The sequence below is a fragment of the Stegostoma tigrinum genome, chromosome 36, assembly GCF_030684315.1.
Source record: "Stegostoma tigrinum isolate sSteTig4 chromosome 36, sSteTig4.hap1, whole genome shotgun sequence".
Lineage (NCBI taxonomy): Eukaryota > Metazoa > Chordata > Chondrichthyes > Orectolobiformes > Stegostomatidae > Stegostoma > Stegostoma tigrinum.
In genome coordinates, this window is record NC_081389.1 from 21,465,747 (window position 1) to 21,493,643 (window position 27,897).

The 27,897-nt window shown below is 41.8% G+C and overlaps 2 protein-coding genes across 3 annotated transcripts in view; both read left to right on the forward strand.

Annotated features, from left to right (window-relative positions):
- Positions 1-838: 838 nt before the first annotated feature.
- On the forward strand, positions 839-2,626 carry LOC125446755 (calicin-like). The gene has a single exon (XM_048520527.1). The coding sequence runs from the start codon at positions 839-841 to the stop codon at positions 2,624-2,626; it is 1,788 nt and encodes a 595-aa protein (XP_048376484.1).
- Positions 2,627-7,778: 5,152 nt separating this feature from the next.
- tubgcp4 (tubulin gamma complex component 4) overlaps positions 7,779-27,897 on the forward strand; it is a 48,337-nt gene continuing 28,218 nt past the window's right edge. For both annotated transcript variants that reach the window (XM_059640087.1, XM_048520626.2), the window contains exons 1-8: positions 7,779-8,008; positions 12,372-12,500; positions 16,087-16,209; positions 17,456-17,509; positions 17,998-18,054; positions 20,817-20,896; positions 23,111-23,315; positions 27,327-27,492. In XM_059640087.1, coding sequence (XP_059496070.1) covers positions 7,931-8,008; positions 12,372-12,500; positions 16,087-16,209; positions 17,456-17,509; positions 17,998-18,054; positions 20,817-20,896; positions 23,111-23,315; positions 27,327-27,492 — 892 coding nt within the window. In that variant the 5' untranslated portion in view covers positions 7,779-7,930. The remainder of the gene's footprint in view (positions 8,009-12,371; positions 12,501-16,086; positions 16,210-17,455; positions 17,510-17,997; positions 18,055-20,816; positions 20,897-23,110; positions 23,316-27,326; positions 27,493-27,897) is intronic.

Below are 27,897 nucleotides of genomic sequence, written 5' to 3' on the forward strand. Positions count from 1 at the left end.
GCAGTGTATCACAGTGGGCTAACGTTTTCAGATTTGGAGCCTATTGCCACTGATCAATATGAGGGGCGTAAGCACTCCCTGTGACCAAGTCCTCAGTTTGCAGAGCAGGATCGAAGGACCAAATGGCCTAATCCTGCTCCTATTTTCTGTGTTTGGGACCATCGTGTCACATCATTGAAGGGGCATTTTGGGGTCTTCCTGATCATCTGGCGACCCATCCATACATAAAATCCTCAGGTACTTACCTGCGTTCCATCCCACAAAAGGTGCCCAAGTCATCAATGTGCCTTGAAGAGGACAGTCACATCCATGTCTCTGTCCTTCATACGGGTCCAGAATATGCCCCCAAAAGCCAAAGGTGAAAATTACTGAGCTTTTCCTTTCTTGAAAGCTCGGTGTCTCCCCATGTTTCACAGCCAGACAACAGGGTGCTGAGAATGCTCACCTCAAAAGCCAGGAAGGTGCTTGCTAAGAATCCCATTTGGTGCCAACCTGTGTACATTCTGTGATAGGGACAGTTGAAACATACCAGCAGTCCACTGAAATGAACCTAACAGTGAGGCAATGGTTTGGTCATTTTGACAAGGGAGAAATTCCAATCTTGCCATCTTCCAGTGGAAAAGCAACAGGAGATTTTGCAACCAGGCTCACCTTAGGCCAGGAGTTTACTCCATTGTCTGATGTATCTATCACAAAAATTCTACACATAAGGACTGTGAGAGTTGCCCATGTATTGTGAGGTCAGAGATCTTCTTGTTAAGTCACTTCCTGGTTACAACAGCCTCCTTTTATAAGAGGTGGCTCACAGAAGCTTCAGAACCATTTTGACTCTCCGAGAATGAAGCTGGAATTTGATGACCACAAACACAGCACCTATATTTTACAATCTCTCAATGCTCAGAGGCAAAAGAAGGAATGTTGTGACGTGGTGATCAATGTGGGCTCCCATTCATTCTCCGCCCATCAGAATATCCTGACAGCTGTCAGTCCCTACGTCAAGGACTTAATCCACAGCTGCAATATCCAACCCTCAGATGAACTCTCTGTCACCATTGACATCGATTACATGAGCCCAGTATCAGTGGAACAGCTGTTGGAATATTTCTATACGGGTAAGATTATAATTGCTGACAAAAATGTGGAGGATCTGTTGAAGGGGGCCAAGTACTTCATGATAAAGCGACTCAAGTCCCATTGTGTTGAGTACTTGGAGCTTGTCTTGGACAAACAAAGTTACATGTACACCCTTATGTTAGCAGAGACCTACGACTTACCAGACCTGGCTGCTACTGTGTACTCATACATCAAAGACCAGTTCTTCCTTCTAAGTGAAACAAAGGAGTTTGTGGAATGCCCATACCACATCTTACTGAAGCTGGTCAAGGATGAGGACCTCCATACTGCCAACGAAGACCAAGTCCTGCAGACCATACTGAGGTGGACTAACCATAATTTAGAAGACAGGAAGGGTTACTTTCCAAAACTCTTCTCTTACATTTATTTGAACGGCATCGCCGATGATGTTCTGTCAGATATCAGCAGCAGTGAGCCCCTGATCAAGAGCAACACCACATGTGTGTGTGCTATTGTGGACGTGCTGAGCCATCGCAAGCAGGAAAACCTAACCAGCCTTGCGTACTTCCAGCGAAAAGGGGCTCTGCTCGATGTGGTCCTTGTCCTGGGGGGTCAAAGCTCGGATGGCAGTTTCCGCAACACGGTCTACGCCTATGTCGTTGACGAGAACAAATGGATTAAAGTTGCCCATATGCCATACCGGGCAGCAGCTCTGGGTGCCATCTGTACCAGAAAGTACCTGTACGTGACAGGAGGCACCAACGAGCAGAATGCCAGTCTGAAGGCAGCATGGAGGTATGACCTGGACAAAAATACCTGGAACAAACTGCCAGACCTCCCACTTGGGCTGGTCTTCCATTCCATGATAGCCTGCAATGGTATAGTGTACACTGTGGGAGGGAGTGTGGCGCCAAGGAAGTACATCTCCACCATTTATAGGTACGATGAGAAGAAGGAGAAATGGACCTCCGTTGGCAGGATGAGTGTTCCCATGGACTGTGCTGAGGTGGTGACCAAAGGGGACAGATACATCTACATTGCGACTGGGAGGTGCATGATCAATGACCGAATTTCCAGGGTTGGTGTCATTGACTGTTTTGACACCATTACAGGGGAGGTCAAGCAAAGCTTGACATTCCCCATCGAGTTCAAACACAGGCCGGTCGTCTCCTTCCAAGGGGACACAGCCCTCAGTGTGCAAAGTCACAAACACACAATCGAGGTGAGCTTGCAGAAGTTCAAAGCCAATAAATCCCCCAAGAGAATCCCCTTGCTCCCCAATGCGACCAAGTTGGAGGTTTGCCATGCCATGTGCCTGATCAGAGATATGGTGTTCGTCTGCGGTGGGACGTCAGCAACAGATGATGGCAATGTTAAAGAATATTCTGTTAACAAAAATGCCTACCTATTAGAGATGAAGGTAGGAGCATGGAATGAGGTAGCAAAGCCATCTGAAGCTCTGGAAAGTTCCGCCTGCTGCAGAAGCAAACTCCAATGCAAGTTCTTACAGAAGCCAGAAAAATCTCTCTCTAAACCCAAGCTTGAGCACTAAAAAAAATTAAATAAATATAATATTGAGTATAATATTTTCTGTCCCAGTTCGCATTAAACAATAAATGTGTCAAAAACATGCTTGACGTTGGAAAATGCCTTAAAAAATGTAACCAGCTGTCTGTGTTGAGTTTGCACATTTTCTCCATGTCTGCGTGGGTTTCCTCCCACAGTGCAAAGATGACCACTTTAGATAGATTGGCTGTACTAAATTTCCCATAATGTCCAGGGATGTGCAGGCTAGGTAGATTATCCATGGGAAATGCAGCATTACAGGCATAGGGCAGTGAGTGATGGTTCTATGTGGTAGGCTCTTCAGAGGGGCAATGTAGACTCAATGGGCTGAATGGCCTGCTTCCACATTGTTGGGATTCTATGATCATATTATTCATTTACTGTCCTCAGTTATATGTTTATTTTACTTTTCCTTGGCATTAATGGCTAGGATAACGTTTATTGCCCATTCCTAATTGCCCCTAAGAAGATGGTGGTGAGCTCCTTAGTTGAACCGCTGCTGTCCTTAGAGTGTAGGGTCTATGCTGTTGTGAATGTGGCTCAATGATGTTGACCTAGAGACAGTGAAGGAATGGTAATATAGTTCCTAAGATAATAAAGGAAAAATATTGTGGATGCTGGAAATCGAGAGTAAAAACAGAAAGTGCTAGCGAAAACCAGCAGGTCTGGCAGCATGTGTGAAGAGAGAAACAAAGTTAACCTTTCAAGTATGATAGGGCTCTTCTTCAGATTAAGACTTGTATCTGAATTCCGAACATTAACTCTGTGTTTTTCTCTCCAGTGATCGTGCCAAACATGCTGAGTTTCTCTAGCTTTCTCTGCTTCCAAGTCAGGATAGTGAGTGACCCGGAAAAGAACTATATATCTGCCCTTGTCCTTCTAATAGGTAGAAGTCATGAGTGTGGAAGGTGCTATTGAGGGAGGGAGGCTTGCTGAGTTACTGCAGGGCATTTTGTAGATGGTACAGATGGCTACCACTGTGTGTCCGGGGAGGGAGTGAATGCTTAAGGTGGCGAACGAGATGCCAGTCAAGCTGGCTGTTTGGTCCTGGGTGGTGTTGAGTTTGTGGGGTGTAGTTGGAGGTGCACTCATCCAAGCAAGTAGCCAGCATTGTATTACATGCCTGTGCTTTACATCGTGGACTGGCTTTGACAATTCAGGAAGTCTCAGAATCACCAGATTCTGACATTCTGTTGCAGCCACAATATTTATATGGCTGGTTCAGTTCCATTTCTTGTTAATGGTAACTCAAAAGTGGGGGACACAGCAATGGTAATGCCTTTGAACATCAGGAGGAGATGGTTGGATTCTCTCTTTCTGGAGATGGTCATTGCCTGATACTTGTATGGTATATGTGTAACTTGTCACTTATTAGCCCAAACCTGGATGTTGCCTAAGTCTTGCTGCAGTATAGCTGCATGCTAATTCTGAATCAATGGAATAAATTATCTGCAGATCACAGTAACTGTATAATATATTAAACCATCTTACAATGACTTGGGCCTTCCGTCACCTTCTTCCATTATATGCTTCTTTATCCATACTGATACCTTTGTAATGTGTAACCTATCCAGTACTAAGACAGATCTATTTCTCATCCAATATCTGCTGACCTATATTGGCATCCCATCCTAAGGAATGTAAAATTTAAAATAATCTTTAAATGGCTCCTTGTCTTCAGTCTGTTGTACCTTTGCACCTTCCTCCAGTCCTCTGCCCTTCCCCTTCAACTGTGGTCTCCCTGCTATTGGAAAGATTTGTTAAACTTGAAAGGGTGCAGAAAAGATTTACAAGGATGTTAGATAATAAAATGTGAGGCTGGATGAACACAGCAGGCCCAGCAGCATCTCGGGAGCACAAAAGCTGACGTTTTGGGCCTAGACATTATCTTGCATTCTCCAGGATCTGCAGTTCCCATTATCACATTTACAAGGATGTTGCTGGGTTTGGAGGGTTTCAGCTATAGATGGTGACTCAATAGGCTGGGGCTATTTTCCCTGGAGTGTTGGAGATTGAGGAGTGACCTTATAGAAGTTTGTAAAATCATGAATGAAATGGATAGGGTGAATAGTTAAGGTCTTTTTCTCAGGGTAGAGGAGTCCAAAACTGGAGGGCATAGGTTTAAGATTTAAAAGGAACATGAGGAGTAATTTTTCACACGGAGGGCGGTACATGTATGGAATGAGCTGCCAGGGGAAATGGTGGAGGCGAGTACAATTACGACATTTAAAAGGCATCTGGATTGGTATATGAATAGAAAGGGTTTAGAGGGACATAAGCCAAATGCCAGCAAATGGGACTAGATTAATTTAGGATATCTGGTTGGCATAGTCGAGTTGGACCAAAGAGTCTGGTTCCATACTGTTCATCGCTATGTGGCTCTAATTTGTTCCCCTTGACTCCAATAGTTCTTTCTCACACTGGCCGAAGAATCTTCAACTGCTTATGTATGACTCTTCAAAATTCTTTCACCACTTCCTTCTGCCTTTAGGAGCATCTCAAAACCCTGCATTTCTTCAACAAGCATTTTGTTATTTATTCCCAATCTTTAGTTTTGTGGCACCTTTTCCATTTTACACATGAATTATTTTGAGATTATGAACAAACAACTGAACAAGGAGGATGAGCAGTCTATTCTGCTCCTTGAGTCCGCTCATGGCTGATCTGATTGCAACTTCAAATCCTCATTCCAGCCTAGCCCTGATAACCTTACAGCCCCTCTGCTTAAAAAGAATCTGTCTACCTCTGATTTAAGAATATTCGGTCTCTGTTTCCAGCACTTTTTCACAGAGAATTCCAAAACTCACGACCCTTCTAGGGAAAACTGTTGACCTTATTTCTGTTTTAAAGGGACAATGCCTGATTTTTCAACAATGATCACTAGTTCTAGATTCTCTCAGAAGAGGAAATATCGTCTCCACATCCACCCTGTGAAGACCCCTCATGATCTCTGATATTTCAATTAAGTTGCATCTTCTAAACTCCATTGAAAACAGAATGGGCCTGTCTGACGTTTCCTCAGCAGAGAATTCTCTCATTCTGGGGGGTATTAGCCTAGCAAATCTACACTGAACTGCTTCGTTAGTGTTAAAAGCAACATTTTGCATCCATTAGGGATTCGGGGAATGGAGGATTATGGGTCGAAGTGGGAACAGCTCATGAGCAGATTGAACTCTTGCATGGATAGATGGGCAAAATAGTCTGTTTCTGTTGAAATTTACGTGCAATATTAATGGAGAATGCAGTTTTTGGGTCAACAGTTGTCCCAGTTCCTCATTTGTGTGGCTCAGTACAGCATAGCTATCCTGTTCATGGCACTTTTTCATTACTGAGAACTACAGCAAGTTGAGATAGGCGAAAATGTCTCCATTAAGCTGCAAATCCTGCCTCAATATATAAATGACAAAATAAAATATGCATTTACAATTCCACTCGACCTATTTTCAATATTTCCCGGTGGAAAATGAGCCAAGTCAATATAGATTGGTGCATCAATATATTTGTTGTCCTCCACATGTAGAAATTGAGAATTCAGATGTGGCTACTTGAATTTCTGATGAATAAAGAGTAACAGATGTCCACAGTGTGTCATCTGATATCAATAATTGTAATGATGTGGAGGTGCAGGTGTTGGACTGGACAAGGTCAGAAGTCAAAAGACACTAGGTTATAGTCCAACAGGTTTATTTGAAATCCCAAGCTTTTGGAGCGCTGCTCCTTTGTCAGGTGAAAGGTATTTCAAATGAATCTGTTGAACTATAACCAGGTATAATGTGATCAGAGATAATGGAAATTGCAGATGCTGGAGAATCCGAGATAACAAAGTGTGGAGTCGGATGAACACAACAGGCAAAGCAGCATCTTAGGAGCACAAAAGCTGATGTTTCGGGCCTAGACCCTTCATCAGAGCATCCTATTTATTTGTTGTTACAATAATGACAAGAATAATAGTGTGTGTTGATCATCATGGCTGTTGGATTCTCTAGAACACTGAGGGGTGTTGGATGTTTGTTAAGTAAATATACAAACTTTGACGCCCAATTACACAGATTGCGTGGAAGGTTTTTTTCTTTAAATCAGCCCATGCACTGCAGCAACTCACCAAAGTTCCTTCAACAACACATTCCAAACCTGCAACCTCTAGCATTTGGAAGGACAAGGTCATCAGACACATGGGTACACCACCATCTGCAAAAAAGTGCAAGTTCTCCTCCAAACCATCCTGATATGGAAATATGTGATAGCAAGGTGCAGAGCTGGATGAACACAGCAGGCCAAGCAGCATCAGAGGAGCAGGAAAGCTGAACGTTTCGGGCCTAGACCCTTCTTCAGAAATGTGCTCTGCACCTTGTTATCTCAGATTCTCCAGCATTTGCAGTTCCTACTATCTCTGAAATGGAAATATATCGCTTTTCCTTCAGTGTTGCTGTGTCAGCATCCCTCCCTAACGGGACTGTGGGTCCATCTATCCAATATTACAGGGGGAAAATAGTGAAGGGAAATTAGCAAAACCAGGAAATGAACGTACTGGGCATCATAGAAGAGGCTTCGCAGTGAGGTTAAAATAGTATCAGAGATAATGGGAACTGCAGATGCTGGAGAATTCCAAGATAACAAAATGTGAGGCTGGATGAACACAGCAGGCCAAGAAGCATCTCAGGAGCACAAAAGCTGACGTTTCAGGCCTAGACCTCTGATGAAGGGTCAGCCCGAAACATCAGCTTTTGTGCTCCTGAGATGCTGCTTGGCCTGCTGTGTTCATCCAGCCTCACATTTTGCTATCTGGGCATCATAGAATTCAGTTTTCAAGAATACAAAGCAAATGGAAGCAATTTGTATCCTTTCCACTTTTAACCATGCAGTTCAAGAAGGACAAGTATCATCATAAAGGGCAAGTAGAAATGGGCAATAGATGTTGCCCGTGCTACTGGATCCCATGAACCAAATATTAAGAAATGTGGCTAAAACTTTGATATTTGTAGACACACACACGTGACAAAATTGGCTGTCACATGCAAACATACAAGCCAGCATGAAAGATGGCGGCATCGTCAGCCTATTTGACTAGGTTCGTGCCAGTAACAGAAATGGCGAGCAGAGCAACTTGCCAGGAATAAACATGGTGGGCAATTGCGCGATCACTTCGAGCCGTCTATTGCCAGTCTCAAATATGGCTGCGTCCGGAGGTGCCGTACTGTGGTCCGAGTAAGCCGGTTGTTTCTAAAACCAAAAAAGCAAAAGGAATCGGAGCGTGAGAGCGATACTTGTCACCGGAGCCCACAACGGCGAGATGATCCACGAGTTGCTGCTGGCATTGAGCGGGTATCCGGGCAGCATCTTCAGTTGGAACAAGCGCAGCGGCCTACAGGTGAGGCAGAGCTTCAAGCACCATGGTAACCGAGAGGCCTGGGCCCTTCTCACGATGGATAACCCGAGCAAAGGAAACAACGGAACCTAGTTCCGTTTATTCAGAGAGTGAGAGAGAGGAATAAACTATGGCACATAGCAGTATCAGGGCGCAGAAGGTTGTCATTCTGCCTACTGAGCCTGCACTATTAATGGAGCTTATGCCAATCTACTGCTTTCCTCCATACCGTTAGACATTGTTTTTAACCTAGTAACCAGCCACTGCTCTGATCATCATGTTTCTGGTTCTGCTATGTTTCCAGGATTTCTGTCTGAACCGCTTAGTCATCGGAGTTTTTAACAGCACAGCGAGAGACCTTTCCGCCTGTCAGCAAACATCCGTTTATTCTAACATAAAGCAAAAAACTACAAATATTGCAGATCAAAAACAAGGACAGATCAACTTCTTCTGTTTTTGTTTATTTTCCATCTATTCTGATCCCATTTTCCAGCACTTGCGTTTTGCGTGCTCATCTAAATAGCTCTTATACACTTTGACAGTTCTTGCCTCTATCACACTTTAAGGCAGTGGGTTCCAAATATTCACCACCTTCTGGGTGAAAAATACTTCCTTAAATCCTCTCTAAATCTCCTACCCCTTGCCTTAAATCTGTGCCACTTAGTAACTGAACCCTCCACTAAAGGGGAAGAGTTTCTTCCTAACTATGCCTCTCATAATTTTCTACACCTCAGTCAGGCCATACAGGCTGGCAGGACTCAAAAGGTATGTGTATAAGCATATGTTTTCTGGGATGACCAGCTCCCACATTCATCACTGGATGATGTGCTGCACCCGTATGGCCCAGGCATGCAATGCCTACCTATCAAGAAGGGTAAGAAAAACACTGAACATGGTGAATGAAACATACTGGTCCGGTGTCAGAGATAATGGGAACTGCAGATGCTGGAGAATCCAAGACAACAAAATTTGAGGCTGGATGAACACAGCAGGCCAAGCAGCATCTCAGGAGCACAAAAGCTGACGTTTCGGGCCTAGACCCTTCATCAGCTCTGGCTGACGTTTCGGGCCTAGACCCTTCATCAGCTCTCTGATGAAGGGTCTAGGCCTGAAACGTCAGCTTTTGTGCTCCTGAGATGCTGCTTGGCCTGCTGTGTTCATCCAGCCTCACATTTTGTTATACTGGTCCAGTGTGTCTTGTTTGCTTCAAAATGGAAGTCCAGCACTTTCGCTTCCTAGCGTGACTGGTTTTCACTCACTTTTCCCTCTGGACAATTCACAAAGCCATTCCCCGAATGAATATCCTTGCCCTTAACAGCTGGGACAGTTCATGATAGTGGCTGCCGGATCCTGATTAAGTTAACACTGGCCCAGTCAGTGACACCCACAGCTATGCAGTGGGGTGGATTGCTGTTAAATGGAAGGAATATCAGTCTCCTGTTTCAATAGTAGAATGCAGAGATCATAATGTAAGAAACAGGAGCTTGAGCAGACAATGTGGTTACTCGGTGTCTGACATTTGGTATAATTGTGTCTTTTCTTTGGTGTCAACTCCACTTTTCTACCGACTCCCCGTATTCCTGCATTTGAAGAATCCTCTCACAGTCTGGAATACATTCACCAATGAAGCATTGACATACCTCTAGAGTAGAAAATTCCAACCCAGACAGAAAAATCAACTTTTACTGTTCTATCCTTCTGCAAAGGTTTGTGGTCGTGGCTGGTGCATGTGTTCTGTTCCCCACAACTCCAGCACTGTAATGTTCCCACTGAAATTTGGTTTGAAGAGGAAATGGCCCTGGAGATAAAATGCCTTAATAATAGGAGTGAGTGAAGGTGGAGTCATATTGTGGATGCTGGTATTGGACTAATTCATAGTAAATGGAGTCTGAGAGGAGTGGCCTTGTGTGGTATGGATGTGTTAGAACATAGAACAGTACAGGCCCTTCGGCCCACGATGTTGTGCTGAACTTTTACCCTAAACCTAAAGTCTATCTAACTTCCACTCCTACCTTATGCTATCATCCATATGCCTATCTAGTAGCTGCTTGAATGCCCCTTGAGCCGACTCCACTACCCTCTCTGGCAATGCATTCTACGCACCTAGCACTCTCTGTGTAAAGAACCTCCCTCTGACGTCTCCCCTATATCTACCTCCACTCACTTTAAAACTATGGCCCTTGTAATAACTACCTCCACCCTAGGAAAAAGGTCTCTGGATGTTCACCCTATCTATACCTCTTTTCATTTTGTACACCTCTATCAAGTCAGTTAGGCTGCTTACTTCTGGATCTGTATAAATATATTCTGGATTGTATAATCACCCTATCAGAAAGACCCACTGACGTTTTCTCTCAAACAGCTGATAATAGGCAATAAATGTCACTTTTCCCAGTGTTGCCATTTCCTGAGAATGAATTTGTGTGTTCTGGGTTCACCTGGTTCCTTTCTGCTTGAATAATATACCTTGTATATTATTCAGAAGCATGAATTAAATACAGTTCTCAAGGTGTGACTTGACACTACAATTTTGACTAGTCTAAGTGGTAATGTGCAACATTCAGCTCAAGCATAAATATTTTACTTAATACCCGCCGGCAGCTTCTCACTCCCCCTTCTTTTTTTATGACGTCTTTAAAGCTAATGTCTTTGGCCAAGCTTTTGGTAAACCGGCCTAACATATATGCTTTGGTTTAATATTAGTTTTTGTACGATGACATTCCTGTGAAATGAGTTGGGACATTTATTATGTTAAAAAGGTTACATTGACACAAGATGTTGTTAATTTAATCCCCACCATGACAAAAAAAAAGCCACAATAACTTGCTCAGTTGATGGTAGTCCCTGCAATAAGGTTAAGAGTATGTGGCCTAGCTCTGTACTGTAGATAGACACAGATTTTCCTCTACCTTCACCAGATGGCAAAGAATCTCTTAAGAAGGTTTACATAAATATGGGACAAACTCACTCTGTTTTCTACCTGTCCCTTCAAATGGATTAAAAACAGACCTGTTCTTTTACTGCAATGAACCCACTCCGTTTTACTATTTATACTTTTTTGAAGCAACACTTTAGGCCAAGCTTAATAATGTTTATTACTATAGCAAATAATTATGTTTATTTTTATATTGTTATACCTCTATATTGTTCCATAATTTGGACAGCGTTGTAATGGTGTACTACACTCGCGGATTGTGTACTTCAGTTAAGGTATTAAATTGATTTTTTTTTTCTGTTTCTCTTTGACCCTTTTTTAAATTCTTCCATGGCTGTGGCTGTCACTGACTGGGCCAGTATGCATTACCCATCCCGAATTGTCCTTGAACTGAATGGCCTACTAGGCATTTCAGAGGGCAGTTAAAAGTCAGCTAAGTTTCTGCAGGTCTGAAAACCCTTGTATGCCAGACCAGGTACGGACAGCAGATTTCCTTCCCTGAAGGACAGTATTAGATTGTAATGGCTGTAGGATAGCACTAGGTTTCCGTGCTGTTTTCAGCCAGGGTACCAAATCTTGTGCAAATACCCTCCCTAACTTTGTATTAGTTTACGATACATTAAATAAAACAATGAAGGATATGTGATACTTGGACATTTTTGGGACCCTAAAAAGCCATCTCTGACAATTGGGCTATGACACCTCATTGAGTTTTGTCTATAAGTTCATCCTTTTAAAGCTTTGCTTGATGTACAAGCTTTCTGAATGCCTTTCATTCTGATCTTGGAAAACCTATAACACTAACTTGGTGTGAAGTAATGTGTTAAGTATAATGCGAATTTTCGGTGGTTAAAGGCAAGTTCAGTACTGACGTCACATAAAGAGTGAACAATGTTTGAACTGGTCCTTCAGTTTTTGAGGATGGGGCAGTATTTGAGAGATCGGCCATGGCCTTATTAAACATCAGAGCAGGCTTAAAGGACTGCTTTGTTTAAATTCTGATCCAATTTGTTATATTCTTACATAAGATAGAAGAGGAAAAATTCCAGATTCGTTAAAGAGGCAGTTAGACATTGTGTTGGGGGCACCGTGAAATTGCATAAAACATCAGTTTAAATGAAGTAAATCTGCACTGATTAGTGTAAACTCAACATCTCAAGCATTTATGTTCTTAATGCATCATTCAAAGCTCATAGTTTTGATTTCCATGTTGTATAATCTTGTAGCTTGCGTTATATGCATTATTGGCTTTGAGAGGAGAGCAACTTAAATAATCGCTTTCTTAATGTGAGGCAGCTTGAGGAGCGTTTTTTGTCAATCAGATAGTTATTGTATTGTTTTAAGGATGGGCAATTGCAGCCTGCAGTGCCCACATCCCATATGCATGTACATTTATTCAAACAAATCAACATTGTTTCCATTTGTACCCAGGTATCTCAGGATCTGCCATTCCTTCACCCCAGTGAAATCAGTGTCTTAAACCGCTTGTGCAAGTTAGGCACAGACTATATACGCTTCACTGAGTTTATTGAACAATACACCGGACATGTACAGCAGCAGGTAGGTTCTGTACTGAGAAGGTTTCCTCTTCCTTTCCTGACTGGCATGATGCCATTTGCTTTTTGGTACTTTGCCTGACTGAGCATTTTCTTTTATGAAGATGTCTGGATAGTGGATGTCAGCGGAACAGGCAGAAATTGGAAGGCATCAAAATCAATCTCACTCCATTTCAGCCTGACTGAGTGTGATCAATTCCTGTTGGAATTGAAATAGCTCCAGAGCAGGGCCTTCATTTCAGTTTCCCCTTCCTAAACAAGAATGTGCTGAGCCAGATTGAAGGGGCAGACCTAGGTATCAAATAATGTTGACTAAGATTGCTTGTTTGATTGAAATGGGTCATTTCTAATACATTCATGGGATGTAGGCATCACTGAGTGGATCAGCATTTGTTGCCCATCCCTAGTTGCCCTCGGGAAGGTAGTGGGGAACTAATTTCTTGAATTGCTGTGGTTCGTTTGGTGTAGTTAACCCCATAATGCCTTTAGGGAGAGAGTTCCACATTTTTGAACCAGCAAAACTAAAGCAATGGCCACATAGTTCCAAATCAGGATAGTGAGAGGCTTGGAGGGGGACTGCAGGTGTTCCCATGTATCTGCTGTCTTTGTACTTCTGGAAGGTAATGTTTTAGTTTTGAAGCTGCTTTCTAAGGAGCCTTAATAAATTTCTGCATTGCATTTTGTAAATGATACACACTGCTGCTACTGAGCGTCCGTGGTGTAGGGAGTAGATGCTTCTTCTTGGTGTGCCAGTCAAGCAGGCTGCTTTGTCCTTAATGCTTTCAAGCTTCTTGAGTTAGGTTGGATCTGCGCCCATCCACCCATCCAGGCAAGTATTCCATCACAGTAGTTGCTTGTGCCTTGCAGATGGTGTACACACTTTGGGGAGTTGAGTGGTGAGTTATTCGTTCCAAGATTCTCGGCACCTGACCTGTGCTTGTAGCCACAGTGCTTACATGGCTAGTCCAGTTCAGTTTCTGATTAATGATAGCTTCTAGGATGTTGATTGTGGGTCCCCATGATTGAAATTACATGTCAGGAGGAGATGGTTAGATTCTCTCTTGTTGCAAATGGCTATTCCCTGGCACTTGTGTGGTGCAATGTTGGTCGCCACTTGTCAGCTGAGCCTTGATATTGTCCAGGTCTGGAAGCATTTGGACATGGACTGCTTCCATATCTGAGGAGCTGTGAACCGTGCTGACATTGTACAATCATTAGTGAACATCTCCACTTCTGACCTCATGATAGAAGAAAGGTCATCGATGAAGCAGCTGAAGATAGTTGGGCCTCGGATGTCATCCTGAGGGTTCCCTGCTGTGATGTCCGGGAATTGACATGACTGACTTCCAACAACCACCCTTTGTGCCAGGTTTTATTTCATTAGTGAGCTTTTCCCTCTGATTCCTATTAATTCCAGTTTCTAAAGGCTCCTTGATGCCACACACACTCAAATGTGGCCTTGATGTCAAGGGCAATCACTCTCACCTCACCTCTGGAGTTCATCCCTCATCCAGGGAGCAGGTTATTGCTAAACAACTACTGCTTGTTGTTACTGTTGATGCTGGCAACATTTCATGACTGTGATTGAGAGCAGACGGATGAGGTGGGAATGTCTTCCCTATGTTTGTCCTGATGCCTGGAAATTTCATGGGGTTGGGGGTCACTGTTGAGGATTTCTGTGGCAACACCTTTCATTCCTGCCAATGGGACAGGACTTAACCAGGGATGCTATTGAAGTTATCTGGAACATTGTGTTTGAGGTATGATTCTGTGAGGATGACGGATGCTTTATTATCTGCCTAAGACAACTCTGCTAATTTTAGCCCTGGCCCCTAGATGTAAGTGAGGACTCTGTAGGCTTGGCAGGACTGTATTTGCTGTTTTTGTTTCCAGTGCCTTGGTCTGTGTCACGTGGTCAATTGGGTTTAATCATCTGATCTTTAGTTGAATTATTCTGGCTGACTGAGACATCAGGTGGACTGTCATGAATTTTTCTCCACAGAATTGTCTTGAAATGCCAAGTAAAATTTAATCAGAAGTTATGCACAAAAATAAACCATTCTGCCTATGCTTGTGGCAGTTCTTTAACTGGAGATGTCTGCTCTAATTCCCTTCCCATAAAATTTCTTTTCAAATATTTACAAAATTTTCATTTAAACGGTGCAGTATCTGTCATTTTGGAGAACAGTTTTGTGCTCTAATAAATCTCTGTGAAAGAATTTCTTTTAACTTCACCTTGTTACTCTCCTGCTGCAGGACAGCCTGTTTCCGTATTATTGATATAAATAATCCATCTCTACTTATCCTCTGGAAAACCGTTCATAATGTTAATCCTCCTTTAGCTTTTGCTCTTCCAGTGAATAAAGCCGCAATATTTCAAGGTGCGAATCCTAAATAGAACAGGAATATATAGAGCACGGAGCAGAGAGAGAGAAGCCATATAACCCAAATGCAGTACTTGTGTTGTACTCAAGCCCCTCAAACCCAGCATTATTCTTCAATGACCTTTTCTAATGAGTTTTCTACATGCATGGAGCTACGCACAGTGGCCAAATAACATATTAACAAATACCTAAGATGATGCTGTAAGTGGTACAGTAGTTACAATCTGGTTACAATTTCAGCCTGATTTCCTTTCTTTAATCTTCAACTGGGAATGGACAGTAAATACTAGCCCAACTAGCAACACCCACATCCCACAAATGAATGAAAAAAGGCCCTGTGTCAAAAGCTGAGAAACGCCTTTACCTTTTCTTCCATGTTTTCATACTTATCTTCATTTTGTTTTCATTGTTCTTCATGTAGCCTTTCTGAACACGATAATAGAAGCAAAAATCTTGGTGCTATTTGGAATTCCATTAGATACAATGACGAGTATTATTATGAACATGATAATAGTGACATGGGTTTTTAAGAATTCTACATATTATAACAGGAGGATTATTGTGGAAGCAATGAAATTTGTTGCAGGAATTGACTGCATTGTCAAGAATTAAACAAAACTGTAAAAGATAAATTATAGTTCTAACAGATTCAACTATTTCCAGTTATTTTATAACATCTTAACATTAAAGCATTATAGCTGACACATTGTAAAGTGAGGCATTTAACTAGCAGCTAATGAATGCACCTCTGTGGGTTTCATAACAACGTAATGGGTATAATCAACAGAAGAGAGATATAATGGGAACTGCAGATGCTGAAGAATCCGAGACAACAATGTGTGGAGCTGGATGAACACAGCAGGCCAACCAGCATCCCAGGAGCAGAAAAGCTGACATTTCGGGCCTAGACCCTTCATCAGAAAAGAAATAGGTATAATCACCAGAAGCCTTTGTTTGGCATAATATAAAACATTTAGGCACAATATATAGGGGAGAATATGGATTTTTTTTCCAGTTTTATGTAAAATACGAAGAAGTTGGAGCACAATAACAGGCCATTCATCCCAGCTGCTCTAAGTTGCCCTTTACCTTTGACAAGAGAAAGTGGTTGCAGTCTCATTTACCCACTCTGTTCTTTTATCCTATTTTCTTCCCTTGATCTAATCTTGTACTTACCTCTGTCGTGCGGTGAATCTTATGTTACAGGAGTGCCACCCAACCCAGCAAGGCCAGGCTGGATTGCATGGGATTTATCTTCGTGCCTTTTGTACCGGGTTAGACTCCATGCTGCAGCCCTACAGACAGGCTCTACTTGATCTTGAACAGGAGGTACCTATCTTCAACTTGTATGATAAATTAGTGAAATGCTAAACTTGAAACATTTAAATAGTTTCACTACCATTTGAAGGAAAACCGCATAGTTGTTGATGTTTCAGTGAAATTGTCAGTTCTAGTTGAATATCTTATTCTGCCAAACTATGTCAGGATGACCAGCAATACAATTCTAGTTTCTTTGTTTCTGAAATCTAATGCCCACTCCACTTGTTCTGATGTTTCAGGTGGCTGAGACAGATCCCACAGTCCTAAAGACACATTATAGAGATCTATTGCGGCCCTGGTCTCGAATGCTCCCTTGGCCAACATCACTGTGATGTGCAAACGTGTGAAAATGACAGGCAGACAAAGACCAGCTGGTTTAGCACACCTGCCCCATGCTGTTGTGGTGTGACTGAGAATCTCCAGTACCCCCAGTCACCAGAAATCTCCTGGTATTCAGGGAACAAAAAGCTAGGGAAATTCCTCCCTGACCTGTTACTAAGATGAAAAAAAAGCAAACTGTAGGACTGCACAGTGACCATTTGACACATTGTTGAATGTCCTTTGGTACATAAAAGGCAATGCACTGGTCAGAAAGAAGCAGTATGCATTTAGACAGTGTCTTCCCCAAGTTCACAGCCTCTTGACATTCCAAAACTCTTTCTAGCCAAGTAAGTACTTTTCATGTGTATCCGGTTGTGGTTAGGAAGAACAGCAGCCAATTTTACGTGCAGTAAACTCCCAGAAGCCGCAGAGCGATTAAATAACCAAGTTTTTTATTGAATTTTTAAAGGTTCTTTCATGGACTGTGAGCAACACATTGCTAGGTCAGCACTTGTTGCTCATACCTACTTGCCCTTAATCTGAGTGGCTTGCCAGTCCATTTCAGGATGGCAATTAAGAATCAACCACACTGCTGTGGATCTGGAATCACATGTAGGCCAGACTGGGTAACGACGGCAAATTTCCTTCACTAGAGTACATTGGTGAAACAGATTGATTGATTGTATTTTTGTGACAATGATAGTTCAGTGGCAACTAATAATGAGGTTAGCCTAGTATTGTAGATTTTATTTATTGAATTTGAATTTTACCAGCTGCCATGGTGAGATTGAACCCATGTCCCCAGAGGCATTGCCATTATGCCTCTGTCCCCCGATTGAGTGCTGAAATCGACTATATGATAGTGTTCTTTTTTCCTGAAGAATTCTAATGTACATTTCAAGCTAATGTTGTTCTTTATATTTCTACTTTGCAGTTCTTGGCAGACCCACACCTCTCCATCTCTCATGTTAACTACTCTTTGGATCAGGTCAGCTCCTGTTACAGCATTTTCAAGTTGAAATGTGTCTTAAAATATTGCGGCATTACAATATTGAGGACAAATTAGTGAATTTCTTAACGGGACTGCTTATGGACAGATGACAATGGACTGTGCAGTCTGGATCTTAGAGCCAGGAATAGAAATGAGCCATTCAGCTCTTCTAGCCTGATAATAAGTGAAATTCTCAAGGATAACATGGAAGACTTTAAAGTAATGCAGTTATGACTAGGATATACAAGTACAGAGTTACTCATATTTTCTGAATTGTACTGTTACTCACTCACACCTTTCATCTTTTTTTGAGTGTAATCCACAATTGTGGCACTCTACTACAAAGAATTCACCTGAGACTGTCTTAATCATTATCCGACAGTTGATGATGCCGATAGAAGCTGTTAAATTCTGAAACATGCTGAGCCGAGATGCTCTGATACAATATTGACTTCTCATTACTTAACGCTTTATTTCATTGCCAGTTTCAGCTGCTGTTCCCATCTGTTATGGTGGTAGTTGAACAAATGAAATCTCAAAAGGTAAGTGTTAGTCTTAAAAGATCTATTTGTGATCCAAGTTATTGCCCAGACATTTACTGTCCACACTACGGACTGTCTGCCCTTCTCTTCTAATACTTATTCAGTGGGACCCAAATAACATGCTAACTTGATAGTGCTTTCTGCTTTAACTCTTCTCTTTTCCACCTTTGGGGTGTATGAGTGAGAAATACATTAGTCTCCAGCATCTGCAGTTCCCATTATCTCTAATACATTAGGCGTGGCTCAGTTGTACTGTGCTTCAGAGTCAGAAGGTTGAAAACTCTTACTTTAGACTGAGAAATGAAACAGTCCTTATCTACCCTGTCAGTTGAGCATAGAAGAATTTGTGCAGTGTATAAATATTTAAGATTTATCAGACTTCAGGGAAAGAAGTAGGCGGTTACAGACATTCGTCTTCAAAAATAATTACACACTTACCCTGCGATCTTAATGTGTTAATGTTCAGTAAATATGTTAAACCTATGGAGATATCAAAAAGAAATGATGTCTGTCCACCTTGTGTTCCAGGCTTGCTGAATGACTGACTGTTTACACCATTTGTATATCAACAAATTAATGTTCAGTTCAAATATTCAAGGTCAAATATTCACTGCCTTTTTAATTAACCTGGGCTCTGTGGTTGGCTTCATCAACAATGGTGATAGTTGTAGCTGTGCAGTTTTTCTATTGTCTTTCTTTTTATTAATATCTTTTATCTTATTTGTGTGGCTATAATAAATGGATTGTGCACTTCTTATTCTAAGCTCTTACATATGCTTTAGCTTTTAGTAAAATAGACTCGGTATTTGCTTGGTAAACATCTCATGTCTCTCTCTATCTGGCTCGCTCTTTCTCCCTCTCTCGCCACCCCCTCACCACCGCACAACAATCGTCTGACGGTCTGTCTCTCACTTGCTTCCTTAAAGCATTCCCTGACAACGTACTGAATGAATATCACCTTGTGTGTGTCTCAGTGGTCTAGTTTTTTGTTTGGTAGTGCCACAGTGAAGTTCCTTAGAGACCTTTTTGCTGTGTTGGTGGTACTACATAAATGCAAGTTGTTGTCTTTTGGGAACCTAATTGAATTCTGTAGACATTGGGATTTCAGGAAAGCCAGGAAAGTGGGGTAAAAGATTCCTACTATGTCACCTTGAACTGTGAACTGTTCTTTCAGTGCCACTTTGAATCTGCTGGGAGTTTATTGAATTGTGTAACACTTGGAGCAAACGGTAACTATTATAGGCCTGTTATTAATGATGCGAGTAATTTGAATGATTAATTAAGAGTGTAATGCAAAAAACATCATTCACAAAATAAAACCACATTGACTGAAAACATGATACATTTTCCTATGGTGCATTTGGCATTGCTACATAAAATAAGCCTATTAATAGCATTGGGCATGGCTTCCTTCAACTAATCTGCACAATAACAACTTACATTTATATGGTACATTTAACAGTCCAAGGCACATCACAGGAACATTATCAGGTAAAATTTAACATCCAGCCCCATGAGATATTAAGACAGGTGACCAAAAGCTTGGTGAAAGAGATGTTATAAGCAACATCTTAGAGGGAGGGAGTTCCACAGCTTTGATAGCTATAAGAAGAAGAAGACCCTATGACACCAGAAGCCATAATATAGAATACCTAATACAGCATGTAGCAAGTTGGTTTTACAGGAGTAGTCTCTTTCATACGTTTGAAAATGTGACAATATCTTCCGTGGCATTGTAGCTTATTACAGCACTCAGCCATAAAGACCAGAAGATCCCAGGTTCATTGATTTGCAACACATACCATGTCAGTGTTTGCACTCTACATATTCTTCATCTTGCTCTCCTTCATCTCATTCTATCAGCGTATCCTTCTTATCCTTTCTTCTGTCTCTATTCAAGTTCCTTAAAAGTATCTGTCATCTTTTCCTGACCTGGCCTGTACTTGATCCCAGACCCACAGCAGTGTGTTTGACTCTTAACTGCCTACTGAAATTAGTGCTTACTAGCCACTCAATTCAAAGGGCAATTAGCAATGGGCAATAAATGCTAGCCCTGCCAGTGAGACTCACATCTCATAAATGAATTAAAAAAGAACTACTCAACTGAACTACTCCCTGTAGTAGAGAGCTCTACGTTCTCACCACTCTGTAGGTGAAAAGGATTTTCATGAATTCCCCGTTGAGTTTGTTGGTGGCTATGTTATATTTATGAAATGTAGTTTTGGTCTTCCCCACAATTGGAAACATCTTCTACATATCTGCCTTTCTGAGCCCTTATGTGATCTGAAAGACCACTTTTTGTTCACCCCTCATTCTTCCATTTTTTTTTTCCAGCCTGGTCTGGCTTTCCTTATAGTTGTAGCTTTTCAGACCTGGTCTGTATGAAATTACTGGGTCTCTGTAAAAGCAGCATTAAACCATGTGCAGTCAGCATCTGTGTAACTGGGTTAAAGATGGTAACATGTAGTCAGAATACCCTTCCTTGCTTGCTATGGAACCTTCATTTGAGAATGCATAAACATGGTAGTTGAATGAGGACAGGATCCAGATTAATATGATGCTTTAGCTTATCATGCTGTGCTGGTGCCATGGTGCTGGTAGTTGGTTAACCCTGTAAGAGCCAGGAGAAAGGGAGAATAGAATGATGTCTCTATTAATTAAATGTAAGTTTTCTTAGTAACGCGCTGAATTTTAAGCTGTAAATATGTGGTTACTGGTGGAAAAGACAGGTTGTTTCACGGTTTCTTTGTTTTCCATCTTAGATTCATGGCTGTCAACTTCTGGAGACCGTTCACCAACACAGCTGTGGAGGGCTTCCACCAGTCCGCAGTGCACTGGAGAAGTAAGAGACTGAGCAATTTGTCCATACTCCATTCCACAGGACTTTTGTCTTTGTTTAGGTTGAAGACATTAAGAAGACGTTCATTAGTTTTATTGGTAAATTACTCATGGTTGTACTCGTAAGACATAGGAGCAGATATTGACCATTCAGCTCATTGAGTCTGATCCATCATTCAATAAGCACATGGCTGATGTAATGGTGGGGATGGGCCTGGGTGAGATGCACCCCAGAGAATTTGGTGCATACCTGATGGGCTAAATGGCCTCTATCTGCACTGTAGGGATTCTATGATTCCATGACCTGTCTGTATTTCTGTACAAAATCTGTTCTGCTGTCTCCATCATTTACCTTTCCAAATATTTTTGTGTAATCTGCCATCCTGGCTATAGTACATTCACTTTGCACATCCAAATCATGAATATTTATTGTAAATAATTGTGACTCTTGCACTGATCCTTGTGGCACTCCGCTGGTTACACGCTGCCATCCTGAAAATGCACCTCCCGCACACTTATCTCAACTCTCTGCTTTCTACTAATTAACCATGCTAATGTACAACCTCCATTAACATGTGCTTTTATTAAGTAGCCTAATATGTGTATTCTACCAAATGCCTTCTAAAGATCCATAGATCTCCAATCCACTGCTTTCCCTCTCTCCAGCTTGTTTGTTACTTCCTCAAAGAATTCTAATAAATTTATCAGGCAATTTCCCCTTCGTGAGGCTATGCTGACTCTGCCCAATCATATTATGTATATCATAATGCTGTGCTATTCCATCTTCCATAAGAGATATCCAATAGTGGACATTAAGCTAACTGGCCTATAATTACCTGTGTTTTGTCTCCTTGCCTTTTTAAATAAAGGTGACATGTTGGCAGTTTCCAACTTCTCTGGGATTTTCCCACATGGAGAGAGAAACTTCAGAAGGCTGGCATTAAGAACAACCAAGTGACAGAGTTGGTAACTGCACTGTGGCACAGGAAATAGAATGGGAAATGTTGGTATAACAATAATTTGAAAATTATGGCCTGGAAATAGGACTACGAGACTATAATAGCAGGAAGCACATTCCCTACTCAGCATATGAACAAAACACAGACAAATGGTTGTGCAATTAGTCCTGCTATTCTCATAGTTTTTTTAAATATGCTTGGATCAATTAGTACAGGTGCGGTCTGAATTTTATTTTCCGAAGTCTAACACTTCACAGTCAAATGAATGGGGATAGTCACAAATACCAGATTGTTGACAAAGCAACTATTTGCGTAGTCAGCATTGTTCCTAACATAACCCAGAGCCCACTTACAACCCAGCTACTCCTCCACCATCTGCTGCTCAGGATTCTTATGGGCCTGGATTCACCATGAGTTTGGCATCTACTCTCTCCCCTGCTATTCAGTGAGAGAAATCAAAATATATGCTATGAGGCAAGGCTATTCAAGCACCATAGTCCCAGTGCCATTAGAACTGTCAGCCCTGTAATATTCACACCTCAATTCCACAGTCCACATTGATGTACTCCCAATACAAGATCTGAGCTCACTAAAAAATCCAAATGCGTTTTTTTTTCTGAGAATTGTTCTTGAACAGCAAGATACTTCACCCTTGCAATGGGAAATGGAATTTCTTTTTGATTATGGGGACGACATTATGTGCCAAACTCAGCCTTTGATAATACTTTACAATTTAATTGTTGCCTCATTACATGCTGTCAGTACTATCAACAATAATGGTAGGACAGGAAGGACCTTGTTGCAGTACTTGCTATGAACAGGTGGGATTTTAAAATTCTGTAACCTAATTTCAGGTGAGGGTCCAAAGTGTAAGATGTCACGAGTGTTAAAATTCATAGGAACAAAGCTGAGAAGTAACAGCTAGGTCATGTTGAACTTGGACACTTAAAAGCATTGAAAACAATGGGAGCCTTCGTGATCAGCTTTTGAGAGTTTAGGAAAAAATGAGTTTGAAACAAGGGCAAGAATGATACATTTCTAGACTTTAGGATGTAGTGGAACACTCTAAAACTTATGAAGTACTTCTGAAGTGTAGTCACTGCAGTGGCATAGGAGATATTACCACTTGCTTTGATTTTTGGTGGTTAAGAACTGAAAGGAATAAAGGTCATAATATAATATCTAATAAAATAAGGAGCTAAGAGTCGTTGGTAATAAATGCAAATATGTTATTGAGTTGCTGCCCTGTCCCAATGTAGGATCCTAGCGGTGTGTCATGGTGTGCTGTACAAGCAGTTATCTGCATGGATGCTGCACGGCCTGTTACTGGACAAGTATGAGGAGTTCTTTATCAAGCAAGGGCCTTCCTCTGACAGTGTTAGCACCCAGCCTGAGGAGGAAGATGAAGAAGATCTGGGAATCAGAGGCTTGACTGGAAAGCAGCTCCGGGAGCTTCAAGACTTGGTAAGGAGCGGAAGCACCAAAAGTGAAAGACTCCAATTTGTAAGGAAGCATCATGTATCCCTGTGAGGCTGTATGAGTGTATAAGATAACAAATAGTGATTGTACATTAGAGACATCCATTCATTCATTCCCATCTGCATTCAATGCTACAGTAATGTGAAGACCGTACCTCCTTATCGTGTCTTGTGAACTGCTTAATAGGAAAAGCAAAACAGAAAGAGCAATGAAAAAGAATTGTTTTAAGCTTTGGACAAAAGTTTTCCAGATCTACCTGATGCATTTAGAAGGATTGATGGGCAAACTCAGTTGGAGTCAAAAAAAGCAGGTTAAAGTTTTGCTAACAAGCTCTCAGCACCTTTTGGCATGTTGAGGGTCAGCTGCGTCATGTGAGAGGAATCAACGTTGAGTCATAGAGCTGTACAGCACGGAAACAGACCCTTCAGTCCGTCTCATCCGTGCCGACCAGATACCCTAAATCTCTTGCCATTTGCCAGCATTTGGCCCATATCATTCTAAGCCCTTCCTATGCATATACCCATCCAGATACCTTTTAATGTTGTAATTGTATCCATCTCCACCACTTTGCCTTGCAACTCGTTCCATACATGCATGTGTGAAGAAGTTTTCCCCTGTGTCCCTTTTAAATCTTTCCTCTCTCACCTTAAACCTATGCCTTCTAGTTTTGGACTCTGCTACCCTGGGGAAAAGACCTTGGCTATTCACCGTATCCATGCCCCGTATGATTTTATAAACCTCTACAAGGTCATCCTCAGCCTCCGACACTCCAGGGAAATCAGCCCCAGCTTACTCAGTTTCTACCAATAGCTCAAAACCTCCAACCCTGGCAGCATCCTTGTTAATCTTTGCTGAATCCTTTCAAGTTTCTCAACATCCTTCCTATAACAAAGAAACTAGAATTCCAAAAGTGGCCTAACCAATGTCCTGTACAGCTGCAACATGACCTCCTAACTCCTATACTCAATGCACTGACCAATAAAGGCAAACATACTAAATGCTTTCTTCACTATCCAGTTTACCTATGACTCCACTTTCAAGATACTATGAACCTGCACTCCAAGGTCTCTTTGTTTAGCAACATACTCCAGGACCTTACTGTTAAGTGTGTAAGTCCTGCCTTGATTTGCCTTTCTGAAATGCAGCGCCTCACATTTATCTAAATGAAACTCCATCTGCCACTCCTTGTAATGTGGCTCTGCTTTTAATCTGAACTCTAACATCTGCGGGGGTGATAAGGCAAAGTTAAGTAGTGTTCGTGGATTTTGGGAATGAAGAGTTGTCTGTATGCATTTTAGTTACAGTGCCCACAAAGCATAGCAAGTATCACCGATTCCGAGGAGGCTGACGAAAATGGTCCCAGGAATGGAAAGTTTAACATATGCGGAATGTTTGAGGACTCTGGGACTATACTCATTGGCGTTTAGAAGAATGAGGAGCGGGGGGGGATCTAGTTAAAACTTTCAAAATACTGAATGGCCTGCACAAAGTGGATGTTGGGAAGATGCTTCCATTGGTAGGAGAGTCTAGGACCCGGGGGCACAGTCTTGGAGTAAAGGGAAGACCTTTTTAGAATCGAGATAAGGAGAAACTCCTTCAGCCAGATAGTGGTGAATCAGTGGAATTCACTGCCACAGAAGGCTGTGGAGGCCACTTCATTGAGTGCATTTAAGACGGAGGTAGATAGGTTCTTGATTATTAAGAGGATCAAGGGTTATGGGGAGAAATCAAGAGAATGGGGTTGAGGAACTTATGAGCCATTATTGAATGGCAAAGCAACCTTGATGGGCCGAATGGCTTAATTTCTGTTCCTATGTCGTATGGTTTTATGATCTTATAGAACTTGCTGCCTGTTACATTTGGTGTTTTACCTGCATATGTATAAGTAAGGAGCTAAGAAGAACATAATTGCATAGAAAAATCTGCTCCACTACTGAGAAGAAGTTGCTCACTGGGTGTAATTTTTGATTTTTTTTTGAAACCAAGTAAAAGTCTAAAAGTTTAGTCCTGCCCACCTACTCCTGTTGGGTTTGCTGCTGATAGCCTGAATGGCTGCCTAGTTCAGGTGACCTTGTTGATCAGATCAGACTTCACCCTGAATACTGTAATGGAACTGAATTGAATTAGCTTTATTGTCACTTGTGCTCAAATGAGTACTGTGAAAAGTTTATAAGTTGCCTCTTACAGTGATGTCTTAGGCACAGAGTCTTGGGTACAAATCCTTAGGGGAAAAAAAAAATAAATAAATAAAATCTCCAGCATTACAGATCTTCAAAAGTACAAAATCATTTGTCATAAATTAGAAAACTAAAGAAATCCAGGTTCAGAATAATAGTGCATCCATGATAATATATCAAAGAGAAATAAAGAAATTTTGAGAAAAGCAAATTTAAGACAAAGCCTACTTAGTCCATTTCATGGCTCAGATTTGATGTTGTTGAGGCTTCTGGTGAGCTGATCAATGTGGAGAGTCTACACTCTAAAACATTGTAAGCTTCTGTACAAAGAAACTCCTTGATTGTAAAAGAATCAACTAACTGAAGAAGCTTATACTTGCTGAAGCTTGGAGGAATAAGCCTACCTAGCTAGGTACATTAAGGACACACATGTTCCTTGTTTTTTGATTAATTATAGCGTCCATGAATATATTTGTAACAATTTGAGGATTTGTGACATGCTGAAGAATGCGAAACAAGTTCCCAGCCTGCCTGAGAGTCTCTGAGAGCTTAGTAACAAACCCTTCACTGACTGTTGGGAAAGTGAATTTTGCCTTCTGGCTAATGCAGGTGTAGATCCACCACTCCCCAACCCCCACCCCCAAGCTGCTGGTTCAAACCTACCCTTTCCAAAAACTCCAGAAGGGGACGGCAAGTTCTGTCTACTGTCTTCCACTTGGTAATTTGTAATTCTGTCTGCTTGTGACTTTAGTTAAGATGAATGGAATACAGACAGAGCTACCTCAGCCATCAGCAAACACAATTTGAAAATATTCACTCAAATATTTTTGCTTTATCCTCTTTCCTGTTGTAATAACTAGTATTCTAATTTAAACTGTACCCGTCAGGGGCATAAGCTTGAAGAAGTTATTCAACCTGACAGTGTGAAAGAGCTGAATTAATAGGCACGGCTGAAGTGCTGCAGGTTAATGACCGCATCACCATTGATGTTCATTGTGCTTCCCCTGGTTAGCTCAGCTGCTTCGAGTCTCTTGCCTTTGCGTCACTATCTTTTCACCTCTGGGAGCTGACTTGGAAAGCAGCCTAAGCTGTTGGGTTGGAGAGTCCATTCTATTTGCCAAGGCTAAAGAGTTTGTGCAGTGTCAGGCCAGTACGTAGGGAGAGTTGCCATGGAATTGTGTCTGTGGCCAAAATGTGCTTCGGCTGGCAGTACTTAAGACAAGGTGACAGGGCACAAAAGCCTTGCTTCCCTCCCAGTGCTGACAGAACGACAGTTTATATGTATTACAGCTCCACGAGAGAGAGAGAGAGAGAAGGAAAGAGGAAAGACTTGCATTTCTATAGCACCTTTCCTAACCTCAGGGCTCCCCCAAAAGTAACACGACCAGCTAAGTACTTTTGTTGTGTAGTTACTGTTGCAGTGGCATAGAAGAATCTGTGATTGTGTTGATTTACCAGGGCTAAGGGGACAGGTCGAAGAGCTGCCATGTATCAGTCATGGCTCAGTTGGTCACATGCTTACATTTGAATCATAAGGTTTTAAGTTCAAGTCCCACTCTGGGCTTTGAGCACACAGACCAAGGCCCTACCTGCTCGAGTGGATGTATAAGACCCTATGGCACTTGTGCAAATAAAAATAATTGACTTGTCACGGATGTGCTGCTGTCTGTCTCTGCAGTTTGTTTGACTGCCCATTGGCTCTTGCATTTTCTACATTACAACTTCTGTCATAATTTGATTTGTGAAACTATTTAGTTCATTGAACAATTGCTGCTGCTGTGTTGCACCAGGTGCTGATGATTTTGTCTTTTACTAATAGCGGTTAATCGAAGAGGAGAACATGTTGGCTACGTCCCTCAAGCAATTTTCACTGCGAGCTGAGATGCTGCCCTCTTATATCCCTGTGAGGGTGGCAGAGAAGATCTTGTTTGTAGGAGAGTCAGTGCAGATGTTTGAAAATCAGAATGTGAATCACACCCGTGCAGGTAGGGCTCCATGTATGCTGTCTGGCTGATGTTAAGTGGGTCAGGGCAGTGTCCATCATTTTCCCCCGTCACAGCAGGCTGCAAAAGGCAGTGGGTTCATCTGTGATCCTGTGCTAGGACAAATGATCGCTAGCCAAGCATACCATTTTATCTGGGAAGCCATATTGTTGTAAAATCAACTTGGAGGTGGCCTCAACAATGTCACTCACATCATATTGGCAAATTCAAGTGATCATTGGTGAACACTGTGGAGATTGATAGAGAGGATTGGTAGCAGATCCCTTATTACTTTAAATAGAAAACTGCTAAGACTGGATGGAGAAACAAAATATGTGGGAAATGTGCAATGATTCTACAAGCTAGTACTTTAAACTCAAGAGCAAAAGCATAAGAGTTAGTGGAATA

What these genes read in the sequence shown, in the direction of transcription:
- LOC125446755 (XM_048520527.1), top strand. Translation starts at nt 839, where the DNA reads ATGAAGCTGGAATTTGATGACCACAAACACAGCACCTATATTTTACAA.